The sequence below is a fragment of the Labrus bergylta genome, chromosome 15, assembly GCF_963930695.1.
Source record: "Labrus bergylta chromosome 15, fLabBer1.1, whole genome shotgun sequence".
NCBI lineage: Eukaryota > Metazoa > Chordata > Actinopteri > Labriformes > Labridae > Labrus > Labrus bergylta.
The window spans coordinates 26,464,274-26,478,084 of NC_089209.1; the positions used below are offsets into that span (position 1 = coordinate 26,464,274).

At 39.2% G+C, this 13,811-nt stretch overlaps 1 protein-coding gene and 1 long non-coding RNA gene across 3 annotated transcripts in view; both read left to right on the forward strand.

The window, feature by feature from the left end:
• The window catches only part of LOC109997814 (adhesion G-protein coupled receptor F1), a 39,349-nt gene extending 25,582 nt beyond the window's left edge, over nucleotides 1–13,767 (forward strand). For both annotated transcript variants that reach the window (XM_065963393.1, XM_065963394.1), the window contains 9 exons: nucleotides 1,694–1,891; nucleotides 1,970–2,101; nucleotides 2,198–2,376; nucleotides 4,362–4,526; nucleotides 4,616–5,968; nucleotides 6,102–6,143; nucleotides 9,033–9,083; nucleotides 9,174–9,237; nucleotides 11,330–13,767. In XM_065963393.1, coding sequence (XP_065819465.1) covers nucleotides 1,694–1,891; nucleotides 1,970–2,101; nucleotides 2,198–2,376; nucleotides 4,362–4,526; nucleotides 4,616–5,968; nucleotides 6,102–6,143; nucleotides 9,033–9,083; nucleotides 9,174–9,237; nucleotides 11,330–11,388 — 2,243 coding nt within the window. In that variant the 3' untranslated portion in view covers nucleotides 11,389–13,767. The remainder of the gene's footprint in view (nucleotides 1–1,693; nucleotides 1,892–1,969; nucleotides 2,102–2,197; nucleotides 2,377–4,361; nucleotides 4,527–4,615; nucleotides 5,969–6,101; nucleotides 6,144–9,032; nucleotides 9,084–9,173; nucleotides 9,238–11,329) is intronic.
• The window catches only part of LOC114917296 (uncharacterized), a 56,903-nt gene that overhangs the window by 36,427 nt on the left and 6,665 nt on the right, over nucleotides 1–13,811 (forward strand). The gene's annotated exons all lie outside the window — the stretch shown is intronic.

Consider the following 13,811-nt stretch of genomic DNA (forward strand, 5'->3'; position numbering starts at 1 on the left):
CGCTGGTACAGAGGTGATGAATATGCCTCTGCTATTGACAATCTTCTGCAGGAGTTTGATCAGCGTTTTGCTGACTTCAAGGAACACCGGGTCACTTTCCAGGTATTTGCAGACCCCTTTTCAGCTGATGTTGAGAGTGTCCCAAGTGTGTTGCAAATGGAACTTGTTGACCTGCAGTGTAACAGTGAACTGAAAAATAAATTCAGAGAGGTACAGGGGAAGGCAGACCTGACTGGACAGTTTCTAAGAGAATTACCTGCATCCTTCCCCCCAGAGCTATCCAAATTGTTCAGTCGTGTAATGTGCCTTTTTGGAAGCACATATCTGTGTGAGAAACTCTCGACAATGAACTTTAATAAATGCAAGTACAGGTCCAGGCTTAGTGATGCACACCTTGAAGCTGTACTCAGGGTTTCAACTGTGACCTCCATCAAGGTAAATGTGGCTCAGCTGTGTGAGCAGAAGCGCTGCCAGGTGTCTGGCAAGAAATATAATGCAGGAATAATGTATTGGTATTTTGAGTAACTGCATTTTTTGGTTCAGTGCAGGTTTTATTTATTATTTGATTAAGTTATTTTAGTTATTTAAGTTATAAAGCAAACACAAAAGACTTGCACTACTAAATGAAAGCAGATGTTTTGAAAAATGTATATAAACTGCTGTTTGTAATAGTGATGTGTGACAAAATTTTGCAGAAACAAAAAGTACATTTGCAAAAATAAAGTCCTTTTTGTGGTGCTTGAACTTTGTAGTGGCCCTCCTTTAAGTCGACAGTACTCCCAGTGGCCCCATGCCAGTTTGAGTTTGAGACCCCTGACTTAAATGTTAACCTTCCTGCTCCGGTCTCCGCTATCACAACGTGCCTCTCACCACATACCCGCCGAACACACACACTCTCGCCTCGCTTTCCCTCTCTCCTCTCTCGCTCCTCCCACCCATACACATGCGCACTAAGCCATTCACAGACAGACACACCCCGCTCGTATAACACAAGCATAAAACCAAGAGTATTGATAAAAACACAGCAATGGCAATCAAATAAAACCAAATCGTAAATATCACAACATGAATAAAACCCAAAGTATCAAAGCATGCGTAGAAGAATGTGCAATATCAGAAAATAACTTCTGCCTTATTACACATGTAATAAAAAATTCCCCCCCCCCCTCGTACAGTGCGTTCTAGTGAGGACAAAAACTAATCAGACCTATTTCATTTTTGTACCAGGCTGTAAACATGTTAGTTTTTTGCATGTGGTGTGTATGTGACTTCTGATGCTTCTGCAGCCAGCCTCAAGTGGACACTTAAGGAACTGCAGGATTTTGAAGTTCTGCAATGGCTTCATTTTTCAACACCGGAGGTCGTCGCTTGGTGGGAACACACGTCAACCTTAGTAACCGAATGTCAGCGAACAATTACAATGTCTGCAACAATCATTCATGATATCATCATCACAGTTTGTCTGTTTCACCTTTCGCAATAAACGGGAACACCACTCAAAGTCATTTCATTTAGGACATTTCTTTATCTTTTAGAAATGCGTTAAGACCTTTCCAATACATCGATGGAGGAAAAGTATGGTTAGAACATTAGGACATTAAAAGTCACTACATGAATGCTGCTTCAGATTGTTTCCATTTCCAAACCCGGTGTTGCTACTTCACATTAACTTTAAATCCCCTTTGATTTTTAGGTCAATATGAATGTAGGCTTAAGTCTGGCCAGAAAATCTTCAGAGAGAGATCCAATCGAAACTTTACACTCCAAGAGCAACCTCTGATACAACTGACGCCGCTCAGCAGACAAATCCATTGTGAGGTCATAAGAGAAGTGAAAATAGAGTGCTCTGTCAACGAACCCTACACTGTTGAGTTAAGAAACTCGACTGGAGGTAAGCCTGAACCAAACAAACACCAAAAGGCTAATCTTTTATATTTTATATTCATATTAATAAATTGAATTCTTGCAGTCTTAGGCACAGGTAAATCTAATATAAGCTACAATATTACCATCAACTGTGACGACATGGAACATACATTCACCTGTCAAGTGTTCGGCCGCAAAGAATTAAAACGAACTACGCTGGAGATAACTACAGGAGGTAAGTGTTGATTAAAGGGAATGAAATACAGATCAGATCAAAATATTTTTCTTCCCTTGAAAGTAATGTTGTTTCATTCATTTCTTTTGTTCCTAGATCCTGTTTGTGAAGATGATGTATTTGGTACTGGAAATCTTGGCCAGATGGCCGTCGGTTCCTGTGAACGTGACGAGGTGGGAGAGAGGAAAGGAGTTTGTCAGGAAGATGGATCATGGAGAGAAGTTGAAAACAACTGTATCCTAGGACCGGTTCAGGAGCTGCTCCTGCAGTCTGACGTGAGGAATTTACCAGCACATGCTGACACAACATATTTTTAATAATAATAATTTGGGGGCCTCAAGCAAACTCCTTGCTGCTCCAGCCTTTGTCACAAAAATCAGGCTACTGGTAACTTTTTCTTTTCTAAAACTATTATTGTAGAACCACAACGACGTCTGAGCTTCAACTGTATTATCTTTGTCTTTGCATTAATTTAGGACAACCTGTTCTATGACATTACAATTAAATTACAATAAAGAAAGAAGGCTTCATCTAATAATTGAGTTATTAGTCTAAATCATAGACTGTATAAAGATTATTATTAATTTACAGTTTACACTAATATGAGTGTAAGAAGAATCTACATAAAGATTTTTACAGAATGCATTAGCTACAAAAAAAAGGCGCACCTTTGCTGGTATATCAAGAATAAAAGACGCCTTAAACACCTACGTTTTCTGGAAGATCTAATCCGCTCATTTTCTGATCACTGGTGGATCAAGGCATTAACTGCTGCTCCCGCGAGATGCCGTTGAGAAACCATAGTAACACACAGTTCCTGTTTCCAGCGAAGAGAGGGATGTTTTTCCCAAAGCCCGTGTATTTATACCCTACGCCTTGATGAAGGGTGCTTCATTCAGCTGCTAGTGTGACAGTTGGCTATATACTTCCTGAATATAAATGTATTGATATTTATTTTGCAAATACAGGTGTCAAGACTCTGCTGTACTGGTGCACACCAAACTACTTTTCACATACCCATTGTCATAAGTCGGCTTATGGGTCATGGCAAAAGACAAGTTTAGAAGAAGTTTACCAAAGAAAACAAATAGTTTATTATAAATAATCAATAATAAGAGTTCTGAGGCGTGTTTAATCTGTATCTTCAGTGGTGAACGTGTGGATGTGTGTGAAATTATGATGTGGTGTGAGGTGTAGAAGATTGCACTAACAATTATTTGGAACTGAAATCAAAGCATCGCTTGAAATGAAAACGACACATTTTAGTTTTTAAGTATAAATGAACTTCTGTAAAACAGTAGAAAATAAATAACTTGCATTTCTTGCAAACAGTTTTACTGCAGTGTTAACATTCGACTTCTATTTGTCCGGTGACAAAATGTATCCAAACGACGGACACTGCATCTATGTCACAGATTGGACGTATCGTCACATTACCCTGCCCTGAAAATAATCTAAATAATCGTCAAGATTCTGTCGGTGAGAGGTTCTGAGTAATTTTCAATTAATTTTCCAGTCCTACTTTGTAGGCCAGGGTGCACCAGGCCCAGGTGCAGTTTATCCTGCCAATGAGCCTCCAGCCAGGACACACCTCCTGCAGCAATCACACATACTGTACAGACAAACAGCAGCAAGCCAAAGACTCTTAGTGTTCTGGTGAAAGGGTCGTTACACTATAATTCAAACTATAATTCACATTTGCAGTGAAATACTTACAGTCTAGAAGCATGCTTTTATACAGGACTGCAGTGCACCAAAAGTAACGAGAGTACAGTGAAGAAAACATTTAGATGAATTTAGATTTAAACCAGACAGATACAATAAAACTGTCTTTACATCTCTCCTGTGTTATATAAAGAGGATGAACAGAGCTCAAATGGTCCTGTTCAAAACTCACCTAAACTCTGCGACTTGCACTGTGCCAAGACATTACTTCTTCGAATTGCAAAAACTGAGTATGTTCCACTCATATGCACTTGCAGTAGGATTGTGTAGTTGCCCGTCTACGTTTCCTGCCCGTGGTTGTGCAACTGTACTTAGCCAAAGCACACTTCCTCCAACCGTGCCAAGGCCAAGAACATGTACCGTGTGTACGGATTGCCTAGTGTGAGGGCGCCCTTAGTCAATTTTTATGGCTTTCCTCCCAACAGAAAAACATTTAGAGCTGTCTTTAATAATAACAACAACTTTGACATCACTTCAATGTTCATTCTTGATATACTTTTAACATTAATGATATTTTTTCATTCAAATTTCACAGTTGTTGGATGCCAATTCACTGCCAGGTTTCTTGGACACACTCAGCGATGTCACCGTCAGCTTCACTGAGGAAGTGGTTAAATCTCCCACAAACATAAATGCCATTGTTGATATACTCAGCAATGTTGCAAATACATCCCTACCTATTAATAGTGACTTAGCAGAGGTATGTGAACAAGAAGGGTGAGGTTTACTTTATGTAACAGTATACTTTACATTTTACATGGTCTAATGTCTCCTTTCCTATCAATGCAGGATATCCTTCTCACTGCAGGTGTCCTCACCACAGATGGTGCAAGGGAAACCTGGGAGTCCCTGAACAATGACACAAGAAATGCCTCACAGACGAAAAGAAGCTTCACATTCTTGCAGTCACTGGAGACTATAACAGGTCTCATTAATGATGTCTCTTTAGCAATTGACACACCTTCTATTCTCTTAAACAAAACTACATTCACAGACTCTTTCAATGCCAGCTTTAATTCTTCAGTGACGATAGTTATATCAGAACCTGGTGAAGGAGAGAAGAATATCACTGTGATGACATTTGCTTCAATGGATAACGTTCTCCCTGCGAGAGACGAAGCAAATTCCTCCAGATTTGACATCAATGGGAGAGTCGTTCTTGTTCAGACCAGCATTGGAAACAGCCCCATTAATATTTCCTTTACATTTAACCTCAATAACCCTTCACTGGTGGACCCACAGTGTGTATTCTGGAACTTCAGCCTCTTTGATGATCGGGGGGGATGGGACAACGAAGGCTGTATGCTTGTAGAAATTAAAAATGGAAGCGTCACCTGCAACTGCAACCACCTGACCTCCTTCTCCATCCTTATGTCGCCCTTCGTTAACTGCGAAGTGTGTTCTCTGATAACATTTATTGGAGTTGGCATATCCATGGCCTCCTTGGTCATATGCTTAATAATTGAGGCTGTCATATGGAGAAAAATTAGAAGGAACACCACATCTTACCTGCGTCATGTCTCCATTGTTAACATCGCCGTGTCTCTCCTGATTGCAGACATTTGGTTTATCATAGGGGCTTCTATTTCAAAAGCATCGGGTGATAACCGTGACGCATGCTCTGCAGCTACATTTTTCATCCATTTTTTCTACCTAGCCATGTTCTTCTGGATGTTAGCCTTAGCTCTTCTGTTGCTTTACCGCACAGTCAGTGTCATTGTTGGAGGTTTGTCCAAAAGATCTATGCTGGCTATTGGATTCTCTGTAGGCTACGGAGGGCCTATTATCATTGCGGTCATAACTATAGCTGCCACTGCACCCAGTGAAAGGTACAAACAAGGTAAATTCTGCTGGCTCAACTTTACAGGGTCCTTCACCATAATAGCCTTTGTGTTGCCTGCTCTGACGATAGTGCTGTTTAACCTCATCGTCTTGATTGTGGTATTATTCAAAATGCTGAGGAGAAGGGCAGTGACAGACTCTGCCCAAGCAGGTCAGAGGAATGTTTTATTGCTTATTGCAAGGACCCTGGCTGTCCTCACACCATTATTTGGATTAACTTGGGGTCTGGGAATTGGAACCCTGGCCGACCCAGAAAATCAAGGCATCCACATTGCTTTTTCATTCTTCAATTCACTGCAGGTATGAATACTATAGTTAAACATAACTGTGTGACATTCTGTATAATTCTAACGCTTTTGATGTATTTTGAATTATGAGTGTGTGTTTTGTCATTAAAGCCTTGTGATGCCACTGTGTGCTTTTGTCCTTAAAGGGTTTCTTCATATTGGTGTTTGGACTGCTGCTGGACAAAAAGGTATTTACGACTCAATATTCACATTTGTATTTAATTGCACGGTTAAATACTAGATGAAAACATTCTGAAATATAGTTTTCCTTTGCTTTTTTCCCTATCATTGCAAAATGTGCACTGCAACATGTGCAGGTAATACATTGACAACAACAGAATCTCCAAAGAGATTAGTATTCGTCAATCAAAGTCAAGTCGAGTCTGTAGCTGCCGAAACTTTTTATTTTACTTTTTTTTTTCCTGAGATACATAGTTATTTTGACAATAGTAGTTATACATGTGGTTTTGTTATTAGATAAACTAGAGATCTGATTAAGTCTAATTTTTCTAAGCCCAACACCGTGTCCTAACAGTAGATATCGCGATGCATCGCGCATGATCTCACGCTCGCTGTTGTTGGGGTTTTATCTAGTCAAATTTGGTTATATTATTTATACTTTACTTTACTTATTTAATTATTAATTCATATAAATAACAATATTATTAAACTACGTTTAATTAACTTGGGGAGCACCATTCTGAGATCAGAGTACAAATAACCAAATATCACTAAATTCAGTCTCAAATTAGTTAATGAATTACTAATATTATAAATAATTAATAACTGTATTTAATAAATTGAAGGCGTGAAATCCGTACACAAAGCCCTCGCACCCAGGTTATTTCACAATGCAAAATACACCAGTAATCACAAACAACTGCTCTAATAAATTATAACAACATTTATTTAACAAAGACACATCTATGAAGGCAGATATGTTGCAAAATAGGAGAGCTTGTAGAATGTGATGTGAGAGCTTGTAGAATGTGATGTGAGAACTTGTAGAATGTGATGTGAGAGCTTGTAGAATGTGATGTGAGAACTTGTAGAATGTGACTTGAGAACTTGTAGAATGTGATGTGAGAGCTTATAGAATGAGATGTGAGAACTTGTAGAATGTGATGTGAGAACTTGTAGAATGTGATGTGAGCTTGTAGAATTTGGGTTGGGAACCGGAGGGTTGCCGGTTCAAGTCCCGGTGCAGACCAAATATGGAAGTTGGTCTGGTAGCTGGAGCGGTGCCAGATCACCTCCTGAGCACTGCCGAGGTGCCCTTGAATAAGGCACCAAACCCCCTCCCCACTACCAGCTCAGGAGCACCCGCTGTGGGCAGATCCGTCACTCTGACATTTCATCATTAGTGCATGTCCATAGGATCCTGTTTGTGCATGTGTGTGTGTTGCATGACTTACAGTGTAAAAACTGAAATTTCCCCTTGCGAGGATCAATAAAAGTATCATCTTAATTAATGTACCGTACTTTGTAAAACAAGCTAACAAGCTCTTTGAGTGAGGAAAGCGAGTGTCAGAGCCCCCTCCTCACCTACACGAGCGACAGAGAGGGGAAAAGAAGCGGGGCGTCTCGCAGGCAGTTAGAACACTCCAAGAGTAAATAACATATTTAAGCTGATTTCGCTGCTGACACTCGCTTGCGTAGCGTTGCGTGCTGTTAGCAGACGCTTTAATCAGGGGAAAAAAATACCTGGAGGGCAGCTTAAGAACTATGACACCTGATTTAAAAACAAATCAAAGTAAACAAAAAGTCTTCAACAGAGCAATTCGTCCAACCTTTGGTAACCTCTACTGACAACCTAGAGTCAGATTAAAAAAGTGACCGTGTTAACTGATATCTTTCAAACAAACGCGACTGAAAGTGTCCTAACGCTGTGGTTCTACAGTGTTTCAACATTTTTGCCCTCCAGCCCTCCACGCTGGTCCAGGCATGGATTATCCCCCGGGCCAATTGGGCTGGTGCCCGGGGGCCTCCAACCACTAGGGGCCTTTTTTAAATTTATTTTTTATAAATAAAAAGATAATGTGTGTGTTGAAATGGATGCAAAGTTACTTTATGTGAAAATAAGAAAACAGTTATGATTGGTTTGCTGGCTGTGTCTGTGTCATGATGGTGAAGCCGAGGACGGTGACCCACCGTTAGTTCGCGGAAAAAGAGAGGGAACAACCGGCATTAATTTAAGTGTGAAACTAAGTTAATATCAGCTGCTAAAAACAAAGAACAAACATGGATAAGAAATGGTGGCTCAGTGAGGCAGAAAAAAGAAAGGCCAAGAACGAAAAGCAAGTTAGAGAAATTGAAATAAGGAAAAACATACAGAATATCTCAACTTTTTTCAAAAGTCAGCTTGCTAGCAAAGAGCATCGCAATGATGCTAAAATGGATAGCGAAGAGGACGGTAATGTTGACGCAGCAGTCACCAACTTTTATAGTTCTCTTCATCAATTTGAACCAGACCAGCATCCAAGAGGCCAATTTTTGGCCAGGGGCCTCTGCCTTCTTAATCCGTGCTTGCGCTGGTTATGTGACTGAAAGCTATGAATGGTTTACAGTGAGAAGGCAGACTCAGAGGGCAGAACAAATACCTAGCTGTGGGAGTGTCACCCACCTGGGGGAGGGGTTACTGCCCTTTGTGATGTCATGAAGAGAAAATCTCCAAACACACATTTTCTGAAAAGTGGAGCAGGCAAAAGACGGAGAGGATGGACTTTTTCTCATAATTGGGGGGTTTGTAGACAGACTAGGGACACATATCAGTGTTAGAAACACATGGAGAAGTGTTTTACATAATATGTGACTTTTAACAATATTCAACAGAGCCAAGTAATATGTATACAATAATAAGACTGATTTGTCAGCTAGCATATCAGCTCTGGTTTATATGTCAACCTTTTCCACCCATCAGTGAGCTACAACCATAAATAAGTCACAGTTCAAATCTGCGGCTTACTGAACTGCATTTCATCTTAGAAGTTGCCCTTTTACAAACATGTTTTATTGCAACATCAGACTTTTGGAGCTTTCAAGAACCAAGCTAATTTGTTGACGATTAATTTTTTCAGGTGCGGTCAGAAATAGCAATAAAGTCACAGATATCCGGAAGTGGCACCAGTGTAAGATATTTTATTTATTTTGTCATTTTTCAAAGCTGATGGAAATACTGGGGTTACTAATTTCTTTGTTTACAATTATTCTTGTTTTAGAGCACCAGTGCTGGAAACTCATCGAGTGCATTTGGATTTCTCCGGCTCTGGAGACAAGGAAGAGGTAAAGCAGTAATTTCAAAAAAGAGAAAAAAGCTCTGTCTCAATGCTTCTGTAGTGTTTTCACAATGCCTCAGTTCGGTCAAAAGCCACGGTCGGAAACTAAACTTTTTTTCTCTGTATTAGTCCGTCTATCCTATTCTTGTGAGTGTGATATCTAAGTAGCAGCTGGAACGAATATCTTTAAATTGAGCATAAACTTCCGTCTGGACTCAAATGACGACCTTATCTGACTTTGGTAGAAGTTCAATAGTTATATCTCAAGTAGAGTTACGCTAAGAATTACAAAACTATACAAAGGATCAGCAGCATAAAATGATAAAGTGAAGACATTATGTCCAGGTACATTTTTAGGGCCCAAGCACACACTGTAGGGTGCAAGGACCCTATTGAAACTGTAGGAGTTGTTGTTATTCTTGTCACAAATAAATCGCTTATTTGAGAGCTTCAAAATGCCTGAAACTTTGCACAAAATTCAAGAAAGCATAAAATGTACGTGTGATAGTGTTTTCGTACGTGTGACGCAAAGTGGCTTGGCAGCGCCCCCTAAAGTACAGCCCCTGAATTGCATTTAGTCTACATGTATGAACATTGGTACCCATATAACTCATGTCTAGGCCTACAAAAAATATATTATGACCATAGTGACAAATGTACAGTAAGTCCACTGAGTCCAGTACAACGTCCATTTTTGGCGATTCACAGGGAGTTTTATCTTACCTGGTACATATTTAATTCTGTTATCCAATGTTTACACCCATGAGAACAACATGTGTAAACTACAACTTAACTGATTGATAGCGGCATACACCTGTGAGGCGTTCCTTTACATTAATTACCCACAAACAGGGCTGAAATTAAACAATACTTGGATAGATATTCAGAAAGTTTTGTATTTTAAAGTTCATTTCCAAATACTGTGTTGGGGCCCTGTAGCCAATAAGCAGGTTAAGGTGTTTTTCTGATCCAGTGAAAAATCTCAACATGTATCAGAGAGACTGCCCAAATTGTGGCACACCTTTATTCATATTTTTCAGTATAGCTACTCTGTTTATTCATTTGGTGCAACCAACTGGTGACATTTTTTCCGGCCAACTTTCGGTTTATAGTCATCTGCTTTAAACAACTAAAGACAATCTGATGTGTTTCCACAGCTCCACAAGCCAGCACAGCACTCGGTAGTGATTATATCAAGAGCGCTCTCTCTCTCTCCCAAAGTGCAGCAGGTCGACAGACATGGGCCGCTTTACAAAGCTAGATCAAATTCATGATTTTTGATTCCATTAGTTTAGTGGTATCCTGATTTTGTGCACAGCTAAATATTCTTCCCTTGGTAAATTTATAATTGAGTAGTGTCCTACCTTTGCATTGCACAAGTTTTGTTTACGATTAAAGGCCCATCTCGTATTGATGCCTGTCCCACATAAAGGCAGGATCATTTTACAGACTCAAGGCAATAATTAGAGCCCGACCGATTAATCGCACATCAAGTGACTATCGGTATCGGCTAATTTGATCGCATAATGCGCTGATATTTGTAGCTTTATTCACCAGTTAAATAGCATTTCATTTGAGTTTAAGTGCATTACACTAGCAGTTCTCTTTCTGGCTGTAGAGTGATGATGCTTGTTGTAATCCATTTAGCACACTTTTCTGGTGTCAACCATTGATAGACGTAAATGCACAGTTACTTTCCAGTTGTGTTTGATAACTGAATTTGAGGGATCAACGCAATATAAGTGTATATCTATCTCTGCGAATCGAAGATCGATCTAAGAAAGGTATCAGCCAATATATCCGTGTCGGATGTTCTGTCTCCCCCATATTGATATTGGCCCCAAAATTCCCATATTGGTCGGGTCCTAGCAATGAGAGCCCGAGCTGTTATTTTGAGTATCATTCAGATTGTTGTAGATTTGTCATTGAAACAAAGAAAGCTCATCACTGTGAGCACCAAGCAGTAGCACTACGGCGAAGGTTTAGCCTCACAAGGAGCTGGGAAGTCTGTGGACTTGTTTTAGTATCAATTGTTTTTCTTTCCTTTTTGGCCAACGACTAAACACTTTATTTTGTTGCTGTGTTTTGTTTTTTTCCAGATGGTAACAACATCTCATCCAACGACTCTAATGTGACTCAGTCTCTCAACCCTTCATAATGTTTGCAGAGCACTTCAACCAGTCCACTCTGAAAGACAACCAACGGAGCTTTTTTTCTCCAATGTTACGACAACTAATCATGAATACGGTTTTCTTTTTAAAGCTGCTGCACAGCTTACAACTCTGTTATACATACAAGCATTTATATATATATATTATTACATTAATTTATGTTGGATAAATAGTATTAATTATCTTCTTTGAGAAAGGAGTTTCATGTACTTGCTATAGGTCAGGAGATATACTCTGGAAAATGTGTGTCGTCATTCTCATTTCTGACCACTAGAGGCAGAAGTGCACCGATATTTTCTATCAGGTCCATATGGTTCTTGATGCACTTAAAAAAACAAAACATGTAGCTACATATAAAAGGCATTAATCTTAATAAGTGATCTTATATTACTGTGTTTTTGTCATATAATAAATACTTTTTGAATGCAGAGACTTTAATAACCTGTTTTACACATCACACACACACACACACACACACACACACACACACACACACACACACACACACACACACACACACACACACACACTGGTGGTGACTGAGTCTGCAGAGACTTTGTCCTCTGACTGGATTTTGATGTTTTGGTTTGCTTTTGTTGACTCTGGCTGGTTCTGGGTGGGGAGTTGTTGTGTTTCCTCCAGCCAATGATAGTGCTCAGATGAGTTTAGGAGTGGAAACAGTTCAGCAATTGGGTGCGATTTCCTACCTGCGAATATGCCAGACATGGGTGTAGCGGCAAAAAGAAAGTATAATCATAGTGAGGCAGCTAAAGCTCGTTCTGAAACAAGGGTGAATCTTGTGTCGTCTTTCACCCTCAGACGTGGAGATGTTCCCTTTCCTGTTGGACAGGCAGGTGCAAACACCTGCGGTTAGCTTGTGTTAGCGTGCGGTTGCTTGCAGTGTAGGTACAAGCAGTAAACGTATGCACTACGTCCTGCAGTGAGTGTGAGCTTCTGGAGGGGGCGATGAGCCCAGGAGGAGGGGCCCAGTTTGAAAGTTGCGTTTACAAGCTGCAACAAACATTTCTACTGACTCCTTCTTTAAGGTCATCTTGCCAATGTACATGTTGTTGCCATGCATACTGTTGAAAGATCAAAAAGAGTTATGCAATTGTTGAATTTGTTTTTACCATATATGTTCATTTTCTTTTATTATCATTTAATCTTTTTATCATTTCATTCTATATGTCATATAGTCGTTACGACTTTTGTTTTTTTTAAAGCTATAAGTCATTTTGTTATTATTGACTTACGTTCTGCCTTTTGATTTGTTATTTTGATTTGTTACTGCTTTTCATTTCTTGTTTTGTTAAACCGGATTTGATGAGTGATTTTTGGTGTTATTGTTTTCCGGTTTGATTTTTGATTTGTTTATGATTTTTTGATTTATAGTTTAGTATGTTTTATGCGTTTGACGAACAAATTCAAGAATGTGCAAGAGAGGGTGTTGAAAGATCAGAAAGAGTTATGCAATTGTTGAATTTGTTTTTACCATATATGTTCTTTTTCTTTTATTATCATTTAATCTTTTTATCATTTCATTCTTATGCCATAATTCAATTCAATTCAATTCATTTTGTATAGCGTCAACTCATAACAAGTGTTATCTCAAGACACTTTACAAAAAGCAGGTAAAATACCTTACTCTTTGTCTGTTAACATCACAAAAGAGCAGGTAAAAAGACCTTACTCATTGTTATGTTACAAAAAGCAGGTAAAAGACCTTACTCATTGTTATGTTACAAAGACCCGGCCTATCCATACAGTCGCTACGACTTTTGTTTTTTTTGGCTTTTATATTTCCTGTCAATCCTACACACCCGCGGTGACTATGCACCTGTGAGGTCAGGATAAGTGTGCCATACATTGAGCAAAACCACATACGAGCTCGTAGGTGTATAGCGTTTCTGCGAATCTGCATGGTTCACGGTCTTCAAGCTAAAACCACAAACTTAGTATCACCTGTGTTACCTTGTATGCTTTGACATTAAAAACACATATGAACTTGGTATCAACTGTGGATGTATCATGTTTCTGCGAATATGAATTGTTGAGGTTTTACAGAATTTTGGAAAAAAGAGACCATCTGGCTAGAAAAAGGCTGTTGAAAAGCTTATCGGGTTTTTTTTTTTGCATTTCTAAAGGACTCTACGTCACTCTGACTTTTTGTATCCCCATTTTGGGGACTTAGTCTCTGAGACCAAGATCTTGTAAAACCTTAAGTGTCTACACTCTCGGGTTTAGACTTTGGTCTTTGTGTTTTGCTTTTATTTTTTACATTTTTATATTTTTACTTTTACTGTTTTGTATTTGCATTTGGAATATCATTTGAAGTTTTTTAATAAATCTTCGGAAACTTTTTGAAATCATTTTCTGACTGAAATCATTTACACCACAAAGACCGGAGTCT